The following is a 20,115-nucleotide window of genomic DNA, read 5'->3' as shown; positions in this document are numbered from 1 at the left end:
GGCTGAGTAAAGTTTGAGAGTTTCCCTCACCCTAAACTGTGAGAACCCAAGCCTTCTCTGGCTTATACCTTCTTCTCATTGCTTTTTCCCAAGCCTTAGTTACCCACACCTTTCCCAGCAGGACCAGGAGACCCAGGAGCTGGGGTCAAAGATGGTATTTTTGCCTCCCTCTTCTCCATTAGAAACAGGGACTTGAGAATCAGACAGTCTCAAATCCCAGTTGCGTTACTTTCCCACTAACAATTTCCTCAACTAAAACATGGGGAAAATGATAATCCCTACCAAGGTAAATCAAGCACAAAGCAGCATATGGCTTGGGAAAAATGCTGCTGATTCTATGCTGTGGCCAGCCAGAGGGAAGGAAAGTCAGATCCAATGACACAAATGTGGCACTCTGTCCAGAGTCACCCAATACCTACTGGGTTTAGCGGGACTCTCCCAGGACAAGCAACCTGTTCCTGATCTTATCTTCAACAAAAGGTGGCCGGGTATGGTGGCTCACGCCTGTAATCCAAGCACTTTGGAGGCCAAGGCAGGTGGATCACCTGAGGTCGGGAGTTCAAGACCAGCCTGACCAACATGGTGAAACCCCATATTTATATTTAAAAAAAAAAAAAAATTATTAAGACAACCAAAAAAAAAAAAAAAAAACCCAAAAGGCATACCTTACCTGAGGGTAGGGCCAACTTACCTTCTTGTGGCCCTTGGAGCCTTCACCTGGCTTTTTATTTTCTACAAAAGAAAAAAAGAAAGAAAGAAAAGAGCCATCATCCACCTACACAATATTTGTTGACACCTTACTCAAGGCCAGGCCACACTGGGAACCTAGCGAGGAAGCCTCAGACACCATGTCTATCTAGATCCAGCACAAGACAGAGATGCAGATGGCAGCAATAATATCAGAGGAAGTACTGGATATAATGTGTGCAACATTATTCCATTGCAAACTCAAACAATTCTGAGACGAAATCTATGAAGAGAGTAACCTGAATGCGTGCTTGTGACGCCTCCCTCCCCCAGGACTTCCTGCTGGGGGCAACTCAAGAATTTCAATGCCAGCTGAGGTGAGGGAGCTGGCAGCATGAGAAGGTAGGTAATCTGAGGAGTCCCAGCCCACTAAGCCTGGGCAGATGCCATCAGTATGTGGGGAAAGAACTATCCCTTCCTGCTGACCCTGCTCAGGCCATTGCCTCCAAAGAGACTTGACCTACTCAGCCAAAATGCTACTGCCTCCCTCAGATACCAAAAGGAGAGGTCTGCCACTTCTCCAATCATGACCTAGCAAAGTCCAGGAACTTATGAGGCCTCTCCCCTTCTTCAATAAGAAGTCCCATCATCCCTTTCACAGCTGACCTATTGAAAAGAATGGCTTTAGCTGGGCATGGTGGCGTGTGCCTGTAATCCCAACTACTCGGGAGGCTGAGGCAGGAGAATTGCCTGAACCCAGGAGGCGGAGGTTGCGGTGAGCCGAGATCGTGCCATTGCACTCCAGCCTGGGTAACAAGAGCAAAACTCCGTCTCAAAAAAAAAAAAAAAAAAAAGAAAAAAAAAAGAAAAGAATGGCTCCCTTTAATTCTTACCACCTTCACAGGGCTCAAGGAATTCCTAGAGAGAGAGGTTCTAAAAGATCAGGATAAATACAAACAAATATATTATATCAGTAGCTCGAGATTACCACACAGAGAACAGGCTCCATAATCACATGAGTTGGCTCCCACTGCAGAGTTAATGTAGGAAACAGAACTTAAATTCGACCGCAAATTCTTTTTTTTCCAAGACTGAGTCTTGCTCTATTGCCCAGGCTGGAGTGCAGTGGTGCGATCTGGGCTCACTGCAACCTCTGCCTCCCGGGTTCAAGCGAATCTCCTGAATAGCTGGGATTACAGGTGCCTGTCACCACACTCAGCTAATTTTTCTATATTTTTAGTAGAGACAGGGTTTCACCATGTTGGCCAGGCTAGTCTCAGGCTTGCAAATTCTATTTTTTTTTTTTTTTTTTTTGAGACAGAGTTTCACTCTTATTTCCCAGGCTGGAGTGCAATGGCAGAATCTTGGCTCACTGCAACCTCCACCTCCTGGGTTCAAGCAATTCTCCTGACTCAGCCTCCCGAGTAGCTGGGGTTACAGGCATGCGCCACCACGCCCAGCTAATTTTTTGTATTTTTAGTAGATGGGGGTTTCTCCATGTTGGTCAGGCTGGTCTCGAACTCCAGACCTCAGGTGATCCGCCCACCTCGGCCCCCAAAGTGCTAGAATTACAGGCGTGAGCCACCGCACCTGGCCTGCAAATTCTTTTTTTTTTTTTTTATTTTTTTTTTTTTTTTTTTTTTTTTTAAGACGGGGTTTCACCATGTTGGTCAAGCTGGTCTTCAACTCCCGACCTCAGGTGATCCACCCGCCTTGGCCTCCAAAGTGCTTGGATTACAGGCGTGAGCCACGACGCCCGGCTCTGGCCTGCAAATTCTTAAGGAGAATCAAGAAGATACTTTAAAGGAACTGTGTAAGAAAAGATTTCCCTAAACTTGATATTGAATAAAAATTCAAAAGCCAGGTGTAGTGCCGCATGCCTGTAGTCCCAGCAACATGGAAGGTTAAGGCAGGAGGGAGGATCCCTTGAGCCCAGGAGTTCTAATCCAGTCTGGGCAACAAAGCAAGATCCCATCTCTTAAAGAAATACATAAACACGGACTGCTCTAACAGTCAAAACTTAAGCTGGGCACAGTGGCACCTGCCTATAGCTAGCTAGAAGGCTGAGGCAAGAGGATCACTTGACCCTAGGAGTTTGAGAACAGCCTAGGCAACATAGTGAAACTTTGTCTCTTAAAAAAATTCAATAGAAGTACTGAAAAACAAAAAAAGACATCACTAACAACCAAATTAATAAGCTAGAAAACCAAAGGAGGGAGCTTACTTAGAGCAAAAATTCAAAGAAATGGCAATGATAAGCAAAAATATAAAATAAAAAATGGAGAATACAGCCAAGACAGCTAAAATCTAAACAACAGGAGTTTCTTTTTTTTTTTTTTTTTGAGATGGAGTTTCGCTCTTGTTACCCAGGCTGGAGTGCAATGGCGCGATCTCGGCTCAACGCAACCTCCGCCTCCTGGGTTCAGGCAATTCTCCTGCCTCAGTTTCCTGAGTAGCTGGGATTACAGGCATGCACCACCATGCCCAGCTACTCTTTTGTATTAACAACAGGAGTTTCTAAAAGAGAAAATGGTATAAACGGAAAAGCAATAATTTTCTGAAATAACAGATGAAAGTTCCTTAAGTTGAACATAAGCTTGAGGTTTCAGATTGGAAAGACACAGGGAGCAGCAACATTAACAACCAAGACCAAGAGCTATGGCTCACCCTGTCATCCCAGCATTTGGGAGGCTGAGGTGGGAGGATTGCTTGACGCCAGGAGTTTGAGACTAATCCAGGCAACATAGTGAGACCTCATCTTTACAAAAAAATTTTTTTTAATTAACCAGGTGTGGTGGTACACACCTATAGTCCTAGCTTCTCAGGAAACTGAGGCAGGAGGACTGGTTGATCCCAGGAGCTCAAAGTTATAGTGAGGTATGATGGCGCCACTGCACTCCAGCCTGGACAACAGAGACCCTGTCTCAAAAAACAAGACAAAACAAAAAAAAAAAAGATTAACAACCAAAAGAATACCCTAGACATATCCTGATGAAATTTCTAAACTCCAAAGATAAAAAGATAATATTCTAACCAATAGATCACTCTTATCATACGAAGGTAAGAAAAAAACATTTTCGGCCGGACACGGTGGCTCAAGCCTGTAATCCCAGCACTTTGGGAAGCCAAAGCGGGAGGATCACGAGGTCAAGAGATTGAGACCATCCTGGCCAACATGGTGAAACCCCGTCTCTACTAAAAATACAAAAAAAAATTAGCTGGGCATGGTGGCGTGTGCTGTAGTCCCAGCTACTTGAAAGGCTGAGGCAGGAGAATTGCTTGAACCTGGGAGGCGGTGGTTGCAGTGAGCCGAGTTCGCGCCACTGTACTCCAGCCTGGCGCCTGGAGACAGAGTGAGACTGTCTCAAAAAAAAAAAAAATTCTTTTTTTTTTTTTTTTTTTTCTGGGCGCAGTGGCTCAAGCCTGTAATCCCAGCACTTTGGGAGGCCGAGGTGGGTGGATCACAAGGTCAAGAGATCGAGACCATCCTGGTCAACATGGTGAAACCCGGTCTCTACTAAAAATACAAAAAATTAGCTGGGCATGGTGGCACGTGCCTGTAATCCCAGCTACTCAGGAGGCTGAGGCAGGAGAATTGCCTGAACCCAGGAGGTGGAGGTTGCGGTGAGCCGAGATCACGCCATTGCACTCCAGCCTGGGTAACAAGAGCGAAACTCCATCTCAAAAGAAACAAAACAAAACAAAACAAAAAAATTTTTTTTAATTTTTTTTAACTAAATAAAAAAGAAAAAGACATTTTCAGGTGAGCAAAGATTGCCACCTGTGTTTCCTTTTTTTTTGAGAGAGTCTCACTCTGTTACCCAGGCTGGAGTGCAGTAGTACAATCTCAGCTCACTACAACCTCTGCCTCCTGAGTTCAAGGAAATCTCCTGCCTCAGCCTCCAGAGTAGCTGGGATTACAAACGCACAACACCATGCCCAGCTAATTTTTATATTTTTAGTAGAGACAGGGTTTCACCATGTTGGCCAGACTGGTCTCAAACTCCTGACCACAAGTCACTGGCTTGCCTCAGCCTCCCAAAGTGTTGGGATTACAGGCATGAGCCACCACACCCTGCCCTGTGTTTCCTTTTGGATAAAACTACTGGCAAAATAAAAATTAAATCAGAACAAAGATCCCAAGCTAAAGAAAACAAATAGTGGTGGGCAGGAAATCTACTAAAACTTATCACTGAGGCCAAGAGCGATGGCTCACAGATGTAATCCCAGCACTTTGGGAGGCTGAGGCGGGTGGATCACTTGAAGTCATAAGTTCAAGTCCAGCCTGGCCAACATGGTGAAACCCCATCTCTATTAAAAATACAAAAATTAGGCTGGGCGTGGTGGCTCAAGCCTGTAATCCCAGCACTTTGGGAGGCCAAGGCAGGTGGATCACGAGGTCAAGAGATCGAGACCATCCCGGTCAACATGGTGAAACCCCGTCTCTACTAAAAATACAAAAAATTAGCTGGGCATGGTGGCGCGTGCCTGTAATCCCAGCTACTCAGGAGGCTGAGGCAGGAGAATTGCCTGAACCCAGGAGGTGGAGGTTGCGGTGAGCCAAGATCGTGCCATTGCACTCCAGCCTGGGTAACAAGAGTGAAACTCCATCTCAAAAAAAAAAAAAAAAATTACAAAACTTAGCCAGGTGTGGTGGTGCATGACTGTAATAATCCCAGCTACTCAGGAGGCTGAGGCGGGAAAATCACTTGAACCTGGGAGGTAGAGGCTGCAGTGAGCCAAGATGGCGTCACTGCACTCCAGTCTGGGTGACAAAAAAAAAAAAAAAAAAAAAAGAGGCCAGGTGGTGCAGTGGCTCACGCCTGTAATGCCAGCACCTTGGGAGGCCGAGGAAGGCAGATAACAAAGTCAAGAGACTGAGACCATCTTGGTCAACATGGTGAAACCCTGTCTCTACTAAAAATACAAAAAAAAAAATTAGCTGGGCATGGTGGCACATGCCTGTAGTCCCAGCTACTTGGAAGGCTGAGGCAGGAGAATCACTTGAACCCGGGGGAGGTGGAAGTTGCAGTGAGCCGAGATGGCGCCACTGCACTCCAGCCTGGCAGCAGAGCAAGACTCCATCTCAAAAAAAAAAAAAAAAAAAAAATTTCACACAAAAGCACCTCTAGGCAACCCTGCCCTAGGAAGGGCGGCTCACCTGGAAGGCTGGCACTGCTGTACAAGCGGTGTTTCCTAGCATGCAGGGCAGCCTCAAGAGCTGCATATGGCAGAAAAAAAAAATCACTGAATCTAAAAATGAAAGATGTCATGTGGCTAAGAACTGGAAGATATATTAAGAAAGGATTCTAAGGGCCAGTCGTGGCAGCTCATGCCTATAATCCCAGCACTTTGGGAGGCCGAGGCAGATGGATCGTTTAAGCTCAGTAGTTTAAGACCAGTCTGGGCAGCATGATGAAATCCTGTCTCTACAAGAAAATGGGAAAATCAGCCGGGGATCGGAGCAGTGGCTCACACCTGTAATCCCAACACTTTGGGAGGCTAGGCAGATGGATCACTTGAGGTTGGCAGTTCAAGGCCAGCCTGGCCAACATGGTGAAACCCCATCTCTACTAAAAATACAAAAATAAGCCGGCGTGTTGGCACGCAGCTGTAATCTCAGCTACTCGGGAGGCTGAGGCAGAAGAATTGCTTGAACCTGGGAAGTGGAGGTTGCAGTGAGCTGAGATCACATCATTGCACTCCAGCCTGGGAGACAGAGTGAGACTCTGTCTCAAAAGAAAAAAAAAAAAAATAGCCAGGTGTGATGGCTCACGCCTGTTGTCCCAGCTCCTCAGGAGGCTGAGTCAGGAAGATCACTTGAACCCAGGAGGCGGAGGTTGCAGTGAGCCGTGATCACAGTGTTGCACTCCAGCCTGGGCAACAGAGTGAGACCCTGCCTCGAATAAACAACAAAAAAAGGATTCATAAAATCCAAGAAGCGTATCATAAGGAAATAGCTCAGAACTGAAATACCAAACTATTTCAACATAATCCAGGAATCAAGTAATGGGGGTTGGAAAAGCAAAAGCATGAAAGCATGCTAAAGGTTTCGGGTAGGTTACAAAATGGTCATTATTTAACTTTGGTAAAGTGATAGAGAAATACAGAATTAATTATGTTTGATATAAATATGAATGCAATTACTAACATAACTTTAATTACTGATGGAGGATTGTTTAAAAACTTCGTCAGGTTAGCAAAACATAAATAAATAAGGGAATAAGAGGAAACAAAATAAATAACAAATATAAAATAAGATGGTAGAAACTGACCAGACATAAACGTCTCATAACAAATGTGAATGGGTCGAATTTAAATAAACACAGTTTAAATAAACACAAAACAGACCCCGAGTCTCCCTTCTAAAGTACTCGTGTTGCAACAAAAAAAAAAAAAAAAAAAAAAGTGAGGTTTGGAATGAACCAGGTCTGGGCATTTTACTCAACAATTTCCATCTGCCTAACTTCCCTGGAAACTGAGTGCCTGTAATGGATACAAACACACAATGAAAGAAAATACATCACTTGGAAAGAAAATGCATGTACTTCAGAGGGGGGAAGAGAAGGGAGGAAGGGAAATGGAGAAGAGGGTGCAGTCAGTCATCCCTCCCAGCACTCAGGAGCCTCTGCTCATAGGTTTTTCAACAACTCCAGAGAGAAAATAGCTACCATTTTATAACCAGCAGACATTCTTACTCTGGCTCAACAACAACCTAGCTATATGACCTTGAAGAATTTTTTTTTTTTTTTTTTTTTGAGACAGAGTTTCGCTCTGGTTACCCAGGCTGGAGTGCAGTGGCGCAATCTCGGCTCACCGCAACCTCGGCTCACCGCAACCTCAGCTCACCGCAACCTCTGCCTCCTGGGTTCAAACAATTCTTCCACCTCAGCCTCCTGAGTAGCTGGGACTACAAGCGTGCACCACCATACCCAGCTAATTTTTGTATTTTTAGTAGAGACGGGGTTTCACCATGTTGACGAGGATGGTCTCGATCTCTTGACCTCATGATCCACCCGCCTCGGCCTCCCAAAGTCCTGGGATTATAGACGTGAGCCACCGCACCTGGCCGACCTTGAAGAATTTTTTAAAACCTCTCTGAGCCTCAATGTCTGCATCCACCAACATCATCTAGGCCCCAAAAATCACTATTTCTCACATGAGTACTCAAAAGCAAATCTCTGTATTCATTAATCCCTCGTCTCCCATACTCTCACCCACAGATGTCCCTGTACACCCACTGACTTCATCCCCCTCATCCTTCCTCTGCCCTAGCATCAAACTTCCCACAACATCATCTGAAACTCCAACCTGGGTGATCAGCACTCCCCTAACAACCTCTCCCTGGGATCACTTCCCCAAGCTCCTGCCTTGAGACTTGGCTCTCCCAAGGACAATGCTTCACTTGCAGGCCTCTCAAAAGGTGGCAGTTGTTTTCTCTGGCACATGTTTATCCTGGGGTCCGTAGGTAGAGAACATAGTCCTCCAGACTCACCACTTCCAAGCTAAGACTATTTTTGCCTCTCGTTAAAAAGGATTTAAAAAAAAAAAGGCATAGTGACTCATGCCTGTAATCCCAGCACTTTGGGAAGCCAAAGTAGGAGGATTGCTTGAGCTCAGTAGTTCAAGATCAGCCTGGGCAACATAGAAAAACCCTCATCTCTACTGAAAAAAAAAAAAAAAAAAAAAAAACCCTAGTGGGGCAAAGTGGCAAATGCCTATAGTCCCAACTACTCAGAAGGCTGAGGCAGGAGGATAGCTTGGGCCCAGGAGGTTGAGGCTGCAATGAGCGCCACTGAACTCCAGCCTGGGTGACAGAGTGAGACTCCATCTCAAAAATGGGTGGAAGGGAATAGAATAAAAACCCTGCTCTTTTTGAGGCCCCAACTAGGCTGCTATGTATGTCTGGCATCTATGACTTACTTTCCCTCATCTATTGAAGTACCTGGCTCATTGCTTCTCTTTGACCAACTCCTGCCACCAACAACCTGGGTGACTTTGGAGATCACTGGACAACCCTTCCAACAATCTAGGTTTCCCACTTCCTTGACATCTTCACCTCCAGGGATCTCCACTCAATCACAGCTACTTACCCACCCATTTCTATGGTTACACCTACAGGGGAACCACCTGTAACTGCTTGGACTGCTGAAAGCAGTCTCAGACACCCCTCTCTCCTATCTTCAAGCTCATTTGTCCAACCTCCTAGAGACTTGAACCTTCTACTCGATTCTTTATTTGTCAACTATCCTTCTTCTCTCCCTGTCCAGCTAACATTCCGCAGTCTGTTGTTACAATTGCGCTCCTGCACAAAGCCACAATTGCTTTGCCCCTCTCATTGCCCAACTGTGACATCTTTATCAGCATTTGGCAACTCACTGACCAGCAGGTAGACAGGCAGGCAGGCAGGCAAGTTCCATGGATTATAGACTTGTGCCACCAACACCAACAGCTGTAAACTTTTTAAGTGATAAAACATTCCCCTCTTAAAATAGCCACTCAAAAATAAACAACAGTGGCCCAGCACAGTGGCTCATGCCTGTAATCCCAGGACTTTGGGAGGCCGAAAGAGGGGAATCCCTTGAGGTCAAGAGTTGGAGACCAGCCTGGCCAACATGGTGAAACCACGTCTCTACTAAAAATACAAAAAAATTAGCTGGGCATTGCTGGTACACACCTACTAGTAGTAGTAATCCCAACTACTCATGAGGCTGAAGCAGGAGAATCACTTGAGACCAGGAGTCGGAGGTTGCAGTGAGCAGAGATTATGCCACTGCACTCCAGCCTAGGCAAAAGAGCAAGACTCCGTATCAAAAAAAAAAAAAAAAAAAAAAAAAAAAAACTAGGCCGGGTGTGGTGGCTCATACCTATATAAACACAGCACTTTGGGAGGCTGAGGTGGGCAGATCACTTGAGGCCACGAGTTCAAGACCATCCTGGCCAACATGGTGAAACCCCGTCTCTACTAAAAACACAAAAATTAGCCAGGCGTGGTGGTGGGCATCTGTAATTCCAGCTACTCAGGAGGCTGAGGCAGGATAATCTCTTGAACCCAGGAGGCGAAGGTTGCAGTGAGCCAAGATGGCACCACTGCACTCCAGCCTGGGGGACAGAGCAAAACTTCATCTCAAAAAAAAAATTTCTTTTAAGTAAAAAATAAAAAATAGTCTGGGAGCAGTGGCTCATGCCTGTAATCCCAGCACTTTGGAAGGCCAAAGCAGGAGGATCACCCGAGGTCAGGAGTTCAAAACCAGCCTGGCCAACATGGTGAAACCCTGTCTCTACTAAAAATACAAAAATTGGCCAGGCGCGGTGGCTCAAGCCTGTAATCCCAGCACTTTGGGAGGCCGAGGCGGGTGGATCACGAGGTCAAGAGATCGAGACCATCCTGGTCAACATGGTGAAACCCCGTCTCTACTAAAAATACAAAAATTAGCTGGGCATGGTGGTGCGTGCCTGTAATCCCAGCTACTCAGGAGGCTGAGGCGGGAGAATTGCCTGAACCCAGGAGGCGGAGGTTGTGGTGAGCCGAGATCGCGCCACTGCACTCCAGCCTGGGTAACAAGAGTGAAACTCCGTCTCAAAAAAAAAAAAAAAAAAAAAAATATACAAAAATTAGCCAGGTGTGGTGGTGGGCACCTGTAATCCCAGTTGCTCGAGAAGCTGAGGCTGGAAAATCACTTGAACCCAGGAGGTGGAGGTTGCAGTGAGCTGAGATCGCACCACTGCACTCCAGCCTGGGCGACAGAGCAAGACTCTGTTTCAAAACAAAAAAAGAAAAAGTTACTGTGAAATTCTATGAACATTCATTAAAAGCACAGGATTGAGAGTGGTGGTAAAGGAAACTCACTGTGTCTAAGTTTCATCGTGATGACCAGCTTGAAAGCAGATAGGTTCAAATCTGCTTGCTCTCTTCCTGTCAGAATAGGAGAAGAAGCAATTTGAAGACAGCGGGGAACCACAATGCCATAAGCCTCTGCCTAAGTCCCCTAAAGGTAAAATGTTAAAGAACATTATGAGGAAGCCATCATAATTAGGAAAACTGGGAGAAGCTGGAGCTAGAGTCTCATATGGCTGAGTCCACACAGGGAAGAGAATGTCACACTACCCAAAGGGAGGGATAGGTCTCAACCTCATCCTGGGTGGAGTCAGTGCCTCAATGCATCAGATGGGGCCTTTGGTCCGTATTCCTCCACACTGTAGTGTTATACCCTAGGTAGGAAACTAGTGCTAAACCCCTTCACACTGAGGGGAAAGAGGCATGCAAGGATGGTCCATTTCTATATGGGCCAATAATAGTGCCTCTTTTCCCAAGTAGGGAATTCCGTATCTCATCTACCTAGGAGAGATGGTGGGGAAGGGGGTAAATAGATCCCAGGAGTCTACCCTGGGGAAAGCGGGCCTGAGAACAGGGATTGTTACCTGCGTGTCTATAGGGACTGAGATAAGTACAAAATCTTGGAGGAAGGGGTAAAAATCTGTGCCTGCGTATGCCTGGGGTCTATACCTTGGTGATTTGGGTTGGGGGGATTACCATCTGTCCTTCTACTCTGGGGTACAGAGAAACTGGAGAAACTCACAAAGTGGCTGTGTGCATTTCTGCTACACCGGAAAAGAACCACAGATCTGTTTATCTCTAGATTGTGGGGATGGGTCCTGGGTCTCTCTACCCTGGAGAGGGCTGTAGGGCAGGATCGATATGCCTGACACCACAACTATGCAGCTTTGAATAAGTGGGTCTGCACCTTACCTGCAGTGAGTTATTCTGGACCCTTCTGTGGGAAGTAGACTGTGACAACTTTCATCTTTTATGCTGATTGAAGTCAGCAGCACACTAACACTGAAAGAAACAGGGCCTCTGGTTCTCTGCATGGGTGATGTGTGGAGAGGGCAGGCAATACAGCTATAAATTCATAGATCAGCCCTAATACTTGGGGGCAGGAGGGGGGGGGTCAGTGATTCTACCCTGGGTGGAGAGAAACAGATCTGAGTTCCACTACGTTGGGTGAAGGGGAGAGACCATATGCACTGCACTGCCAGGTAATGAATGGTATCACTGCCTCTCAACATTACAGGGAGGGGGGCCTGCATCTCTGCTCCTGTTCGGTATCTCACTTGCTACATTTAGTGATTCTAAATCCTTGGGAGAGGTAGGGGGATGATCTGTGTCTATGTCAAAGGGAGAGGAACACATCTGAACCCCTCTACCCCCATGGCACCTCAAGGGGCAGACCTAACTCTCTCTTCATGGATTAAGGTCTGTTCCTGCTTGCTTCAAAGCACTTTGGGTGCCTCAAAAAATTACACATTCAGGGACGGGCACGGTGGCTCACGCTTGCAATCCCAGCACTTTGGGAGGCCAAGGCGGGTGGGGGGGGGGTCAAGAGGTCAGGAGATCCAGACCATCCTGGCCAACACAGTGAAACCCCGTCTCTCTAAAAATACAAAAAAATTAGCTAGGCGTGATGGCGCACGCCTGCAGTCCCACTCACTCAGGAAGCTGAGACAGGAGAATTGCTTGAACCTAGGAGGTGGAGGCTGCAGTGAGCCGAGATCGCGCCACTACACTACAACCTGGGCAACAGTGCGAGACTCCCTCTCAAAAAAAAAAAAAAAAAATACACGTTCGGTAAAACGAGGGCTATGGAGGTAGGGATCAGGTCTGATTTTCCACAGTAGGGACTCACTCTAACCTAAGAGGAGGAGGCAATTGGCTTAGTGGTCCACAGGCTGAGGCATGTATCTGCAACCACTCGGGATAGGTGAGTTGGGAGTGATACTGAGGGCTCTAGGTCTACACGAATGGGGAGGAGCTGCCCTCCCCCTGTATATAAAATGTTTCTAAGCTCCTCTATACTGGTAGGGGGACAGATACATCAAAGCCTCGGTCTGTCCAGAGGTCAGAGGTGCCTCGAGGCGGCTGTCTAGAGCCAAGCCGAGGAAGTGCCTTAAACCGGGAGAAGTTTGCAGTGCTCAGCTGAGTGGAAGGAGATGTCTCTATACATAAGATTGGGGTGGATGCCCCCCATGCCTTCGGTGAGTCGAATCCTGTGTATACAGGGTGAATGCAGATTGGAGCCTCACTATCTTGAGGACGATCAACGCTTCATCACGCAAGTGAGGTTTGTGCCTCTCTACTACACAATGTGTCCCGGATTTACACCTTTCTAGATGGGATGGGGCAATGCCCCTCTCCCCGAGAACTCCACCCCGCGAAAAGGCAATTCGGCGCCTCTCCACGTGTGCTGCGATCCCTGCTCTCTTCTGGGCCCTTGTAGCCTAGAAGAGATCCGGCTGTTTACCTCTCTATTCCAGGCTGGTGGGCATCTGTGGTTTCACCTTCAATGGAGGATCCTAACTGCCGGTCGTCTAGGTGAGCGCACACCGTGAGAAAATGAGAGTAGTTTCTTACCTATACTTCCGGCGGGGATGTGAGAAGAGACAGCCACACGACAACTCGCTTGGGCGAGCAAATGCTCACGCGCAGCTAGGCTCAGACTTCCGGATCCCAGACCGGCGGCGCCCGACTCCGCCCACTGTGCGTTCTCCGCGGGGGGCGGGCTTCTGACTGACAGCTCGCGCCCGCCGGTCCCTTCCTCGCTGCTACGCTGGCCCCGCCTCCTGGCTGCCCCGTAGGTAAGGAAATAGCGGAGGAGGTAGAGGGAGGACAGCGAAGTGACAGGAAGAAGCGGCGGGTCGACTGGTACGGTCATATACCCTACTTGCAAGTCAAAATTTTGTCTGCGGGGGTCTGTTTGGCGTTAAATATGCATACTCCGAAACCTCAGTAACCAGGCAGTCAACATGCCCGAATCAAACAAGGGTGGGGGATGGTGTCTTTGTCTGCCTGGAAGATGGCGTCAGCAGGGTGTAAGAAAATGGCCGCCTGGGTCACATGTCTGGCCGAGTATTCCCCACCTAAAGTGAATGGTTAGCTGTTCCCAATGACCTTCCCGGGTCCTTGGGCCCCAGACACTGCCTGAGCACTCCCAGCTCTTTATGCGTAAGTTCAGATCTATGGCCAGACCCAACCCGATATGGAGCAGGAGCCAGAACAACTAGAAGCCTCTCCCACCCGTTTGCCTTCTTCCCCTCCTACTCCATCCTTCCCTCAATCACGGAGCAGCGTCTGCAGAAGGGAATGAATTTATATCTCTGGACTGGAGCAAGTAAGGGTTTCTGAAACCATCTCAAGGAGTTAGCCGGGAAGTAAGGTCTCCCCAGAAAACAGTAAATATTAGTCTGAAATGCCTCTTGCCTAATGGTTTAATTTCAGCCCCTCTTCCTCAAACCTCAACCCTGGGGTGGGGCACAGAGTAGGTGGGACTCTGCCTGTGAGGGTGGGATTCTTTCTCCACTTCAAGCATGGATGGGCTGAAAAGGACTCCCTCTATCCCTTTACCCCTTACATAAAGAGGACTCACTACCTCTCTACATCGTTGGAGGGTTTCTAACCTCTCATCCTAGAGACACATGAAATTCCGCTGGACCCCAACCAGCCCTGACCACCTTCACATTTACCCCTGCATTAGCAAATTTGTTCCGCTTCCTTAAGACCTAACTCTTGTCACTTCTATGAAACCTGCCCTGACTTTCCCAGATGAGTTAGAAACCCACAGCACCTTGCCTATACAGCTAAGCTAGCACTTACCACTTAATACTGTACTTGTTTATGTGGCTGTGTCTCCACACGAGGGTGAACTCCCTAAGAGCAGGGGCCATGTATCTTCAAGCCTTCAACAAGACCCAGCACAAGACGGGTAGAAGGAAGGCTTCAACAAATTTTTGTTTGTTTGTTTTAAAGACAGGGTTTCCCCATGTTGGCCAGGCTGGTCTTGAACTCCTGACCTCAGGTGATCCGCCCGCCTCGGCCTCCCAAAGTGCTGAGATTACAGGCGTGAGCCACCACGCCCGGCCAACAAATGTTTGTTAAATGGGCAAGTTTACAGGCCTGCACCACAAATCAATGGGAAATGGACAGTTTAGTAGATAGCATTGGGAAATTTGGCTCTCCATGAAAAGAAATATAAAACTGGATCCTTACTTATTCTACCTAAGAGGGTGGACTGTGAATGTGAAAGGTAAAACTATGAAGTTAATATATGCAGGAGAATATCTTTGTGACTTGTGACTAGGGAAGGACTTTTTAAACAAAATCCCAAATGCACAAACTATAAGGAAAAAAATACAATGAAATCTTTGATAGAAGTGGAAACTAGTTATTACGACTTCAGAAAACAATTAGGAAGTCTCCAGAATAGCTGAAGATGATCCTGGGACCCAGCAATTCTAATATTTGAGATAATTGATTAACATATAGATAGATAGATAGAGATCACCCCTAAACTTTAACTCGTAGAGAAATTTTTACACATTTGCTCAATAAGCATGTGAAAGAATGTTCATTGCAGAACTCTGTAATAGAGAAAAAAAAATGTGAGCAACCTAAAATTCCACCAACAGGAGAATGAATAAATAAATTATGGTGTTGCCATTGGACAGAATACTATGCAGAATACGATAATGAAAAAGAGTGAATCATTTTGCGTGCATCAACCCAGCTAAATTTCAAAAACGCAATGCTGAGATAAAATACAAATTGCAGAGGCCGGGTGCGGTGGCTCTGTAATCCCAGCACTCTGGAAGGCAGAGGTCAGGATTTCTCAAAAAAAAAAAATATATATATATACAAATTGCAGAAGGATACATAAAATATCAAACCATTTATACAAAGTTTTAAAATCTAGAAAACAGCGAACAATACTGTTTATAGATTATACAGATATATAAACAATAACTTTTTTGAGACAAGGTCTTGCTCTGTGGGCCAGGCTGCAGTGCAGTGGCTTAACTTTTGCTCACTACAACCTCCACTTCCCTGACTCAAGCCATCCTCCCACCTCAGCCTCCCAAGGACCTGGGAATACAGACATGTACCACCATGCCTGGCTAATTTGTGTATTTTTTGAAGAGATGAGATTTCGCCATGTTGCCCAGACTAATCTCAAACTCCTGAGGTCAAATGATCCAACCATACCTCAGCCTACCGAGGTGCTGGGAATACAGGTGTGAGCCACCACCCCCAGCCAACAATAATTTTTAAAGAGAAATACTAAATCCAGAACAATGATTACCTCTCAGGAAGAAAACAAGAGAACGGAATGAGAGAGAGATACACAGGGGACTTCAACTGTTTGTCTAATAGTTTACATTGTAAGTCAGCTATGTAGTAGGTACATGGGTTTGTTTTTGTTATATTCTCTATATTTATTTGTATGTCTGAAAGATTTCATTTTTTTCATTTTTTTATTTTTGCCAGGAAATATTTTATTGACAACCAGGGACACAGCCGTAAGAGAGGGAAGCACACAGGACTGCAAACTAACACCCAATAGCCAGCAAGGGCCCTCTGGGCCAGGAATACTGCATCCTGGGGTCCTCATAGTCTCCCACCAGTAGACATACATTACTGAGCATCCAGGGGAGGGGGCAGTGGCTCTAGTGTCCCAGAGAGTGAGAGGATATATGATGCCTCATTATGAGCGACAGGGTAAGGAGGTAAAATGGAGGGTCCATCACTGCCTAAGACCACCTCGTCCTCTCAGAGCCAACACGAGGTGGAGGAATGAACCACCTAAAATCTTGTAATCAGCTGTTGTCTTCTCATCATTCATCTGTTTGCCACTGTAGATTAGCCTCTGCTGTTGTGGGGGGATTCCCTCTTTCTCCTCCACACGCTCCTTGATTGGCTCCACCTTATCCGTAGGTTCAATGTCAATCTCAATCTCCTTTCCAGTCAGCGTCTTCACGCTAATTAGCATCTTCTTTCCAGTTTGGGACTGCACACGGATAAATTGCTGCTCCTACCACTGCGGTCGCCGCTGCCGCTCTCCGGCACTCTGCCTGTGAGGGCCACTTCTCCATTTTTTTGTTTAAAGTCTGCAAGAATCTGAAACAAAATGTTAATAATAGTTAGCTCTAGATTAGTGGTTCTCTAACTTTGGCCAGCAACAGAATCACTGGGAGGGCTTGTTAGAACACCAATTACTGGGCCTCATGCCCAGAGTTTTGATTCAGTAAATCTGGTTTCGGGCCCAGGATTTGCATTTCTAACAAGTCAAAGTGAGATTATCAGTGAATTTAATTTTCTTCCTTGTGCTTTTCTGTGCTTTCCATGTATTGGATGAATATGTATTACTTAAGTGAGAGATTGTGTTATTTTTTTAATCTCTTTCATCTCTACTTTCCACTTTCATTTCCCTCCTATAGGCAGCCATTCTAAGGTGTTTTATGCATATTTTTGTATATATGCATTCTTTTTTTTTTATTATTTTTTTTTAATAGAGACGGGGTTTCACCATGCTGGCCAGGATGGTCTCAATCTCTTGACCTCATGATCCGCCCGCCTCGGCCTCCCAAAGTGCTGGGATTACAGGCGTGAGTCACCACGCTCGCCTGTATATATGCATTCTTGCAAAATACGTATTATTGCTTTATGTGTATTTCCTCCTCTTTTTTTGAAGCAGAGCTTGCTCTGTCACCCAGGCTGGAGTGCAGTGCGTGACCTCCACTCACTGCAAACCCCACCTCCTGGGTTTAAGGGGTCCTCCCACTCAGCCTCCCAAGTAACTGGGACTACAGGTGCACGTCACCATGCCCAGCTAATTTTTAAAGATTTTTGTACTGGTCTTGAATTCCTGGGTTCAAGCAATCTGCTTGCCTCAGCCTCCCAAAGTGATGGGATTATGGTCGTGAGCCACTGCACCTGGCCGAATTTTTGTTTTTTATTGTTTCTAAATGCAGAACAGTTGAAAGAATAGTATAATGAAAGCCCATATACCCTTATACTTTGCAAAAAATTATCCTACATAACCACAATGCCATTATCACACCTAAGAAATTTTAACTATGATTCCATACTGCCATCACATATGTCCCAATTATCAAATATCCCAATTATCCCCAAAATGCTGCTTTCATTTCTTGATCCCAGGATCTAATCAAGGTTTATTTATTACATTTCTTTTTTTGAGACGGAGTCTCACTCTGTTGCCCAGGCTGGAGTGCAGTGATGTGATCTTGGCTCACTGCAACCTCCACCTCCTGGGTTCAAGCAATTCTCCTGCCTCTGCCTCCCAACTAGCTGGGATTACAAGTGCCTGCCACCAGGCCCGGCCAATTTTTGTATTTTTAGTAGAAACAGCGTTTCTGCATGTTGGCCAGGCTGGTCTCAAACTCCTGACCTCAAGTGATCCATCCATCTTGGCCTCCCAAAGTGCAGGGATTACAGGCATGAGCCACCACGCCCAGCATTTATGTATTACATTGGTTGTTATAACCCTTTAACCTATTTTAATCTAGAATAATACTCCTATATTTTTTGTGTTTCAAATGACATTTATGTTTTTGTTTTTTGTTTTTGTTTTTTTTGTTTGTTTGTTTTTTGGTTGTTTTTTTTTTTTTTTTTTTTTTTGAGACGGAGTTTCGCTCTTGTTACCCAGGCTGGAGTGCAATGGCGCGATCTCGGCTCACCGCAACCTCCGCCTCCTGGGTTCAGGCAATTCTCCTGCCTCAGCCTCCTGAGTAGCTGGGATTACAGGCACATGCCACCATGCCCAGCTAATTTTTTGTATTTTTAGTAGAGATGGGGTTTCACCATGTTGACCAGGATGGTCTCGATCTCTCGACCTCGTGATCCACCCGCCTCGGCCTCCCAAAGTGCTGGGATTACAGGCTTGAGCCACCGCGCCCGGCCAGTGTTTTTGTTTTTTAAAGACAGGGTTTCACCATGTTGGTCAGGCTGGTCTTGAACTCCTGACCTCAGGTGATCCACCCGCCTTGGCCTCCAAAGTGCTTGGATTACAGGCATGAGCCACCACGCCCGGTCGACATTTGTGTTTTTGAAGATAATCCCAACACTTTGGGGTCTGGAGCAGGTGAATTGCTTGAGGTCAGAAGTTGGAGATAAGCCTTCCATTGAGTCTTCAAGAGTTCCATGGTAACTCTTCCATTATCATTTGAAGAGTCCAGGCCAATTGTCTTGTAATGTGTCTCCTATTATGGATTCATTTGTTCTTTCCACAGGATTAGATTCAGAATAAATATTTTCAGCAAGAACAGTACATAGGGGATATCACCTCAAGAGGCACATGATATCAGATTGTCTCACTATTGGGCATACTTTGTACTTGTTTTTGTTTTACATAAATATCTCATTCTGGCCAGGCAAGGTGGTTCACGCCTATAATCCCAGCACTATGGGAGGCCAAAGCAGGCAGATTGCTTGAGGCCAGGAGTTCAAGACCAGCCTGGCCAACATGGCAAAACCCTGTCTAACTAAAAATGCAAAAATTAGCCATGTGTGATAGTGCACACCTGTAATCCCAGCTACTGGGGAGACAGGCATGAGAATCACTTGAACCTGAAAGGGAGACGTTGCAGTGAGCTGAGATCGCACCACTACACTCTAACCTGAGTGACAGAGTGAGACTGTCTCAAAAAAAAAAAAAAAACCTCTTTCAGTTTCCTACTGTTTTCATTCAGCCTCCTGGATTTTTGTTGTTGTTGTTGTTGTTGCTGTTTTGAGATGGCGTTTCGCTCTTGTTACCCAGGCTGGAGTGCAATGGCGCGATCTTGGCTCACCACAACCTCCGTCTCCTGGGTTCAAGCAATTCTCCTGCCTCAGCCTCCCGAGTAGCTGGGACTACAGGCATGCGCCACCATGCCCAGCTAATTTTTGTATTTTTAGTAGAGACGGGGTTTCACCATGTTGACCAGGATAGTCTCGATCTCTTGACCTCGTGATCCACCCATCTTGGCCTCCCAAAGTGCTAGGATTATAGGCGTGAGCCACTGCACCCGGCCTCAGCCTCGTGTTTTTAAGTTCTACCCATATTGCTGTGTATACATGTAATCCATTGCTTCTTTTTTTTTTTTTTTTTTTTTTTTTTTTTTTTTTTTTTTTTTTGAGGTGGAGTCTCACTGTATTGCCCAGGCTAGAGTGCAGTGGCATTATCTGGGCTCACTGCAACCTTGGCCTCCTGGGTTCAAGCCATTCCCCTCCTCAGCATCCTGAGTAGCTAGGACTACAGGCGCCTACCACCACACCCGGCTAATTTTTGTATTTTTAGTAGAGACAGGGTTTCGCCATACTGGCCAGGCTCGTCTTGAACTACTGGCCTCAGGTGATCCACCCGCCTTGGCCTCCAAAGTGCTTGGATTACAGGCGTGAGCCACTGTGCCCGACCTAATCCATTGCTTCTATCTGCTCATGGTAACCATACTGTGCCTTCACTGCATAGATTGTCTCCAGCTCTCGAATACTACTTCAATGAACATCCTTGTACATGTGCCCTTATTGACCTGTGTGAGGATTTCTTTTGGAACATACATCCAAATGATTACATTCTAAAGTGTGCATATACTTAG

At 46.2% G+C, this 20,115-nt stretch overlaps 1 protein-coding gene and 1 pseudogene across 7 annotated transcripts in view; both read right to left on the bottom strand.

The window, feature by feature from the left end:
- Positions 1 to 13,243, bottom strand: part of GNL3L (G protein nucleolar 3 like) — a 96,494-nt gene extending 83,251 nt beyond the window's left edge. For 6 of the 7 annotated variants that reach the window (XM_074391827.1, XM_039475703.2, XM_074391826.1 and 3 more), the window contains exons 1-3: positions 13,100 to 13,243; positions 10,538 to 10,603; positions 692 to 732 (exon numbers count right to left, since the gene is read on the bottom strand). In XM_074391827.1, coding sequence (XP_074247928.1) covers positions 692 to 732; positions 10,538 to 10,553 — 57 coding nt within the window. In that variant the 5' untranslated portion in view covers positions 10,554 to 10,603; positions 13,100 to 13,243. The other variant, XM_039475705.2, reaches the window with a different exon arrangement.
- Positions 13,244 to 15,923: 2,680 nt separating this feature from the next.
- On the bottom strand, positions 15,924 to 16,655 carry LOC120366630 (ubiquitin-like protein NEDD8 pseudogene; annotated as a pseudogene).
- Between the last annotated feature and the right edge of the window lie 3,460 nt (positions 16,656 to 20,115).

The sequence above is a fragment of the Saimiri boliviensis genome, chromosome X (assembly GCF_048565385.1).
Source record: "Saimiri boliviensis isolate mSaiBol1 chromosome X, mSaiBol1.pri, whole genome shotgun sequence".
Taxonomy (NCBI): Eukaryota; Metazoa; Chordata; class Mammalia; order Primates; family Cebidae; genus Saimiri; species Saimiri boliviensis.
Note: the sequence above shows the minus strand (reverse complement) of the source record. Positions and strands in the feature narration are given on the sequence as shown.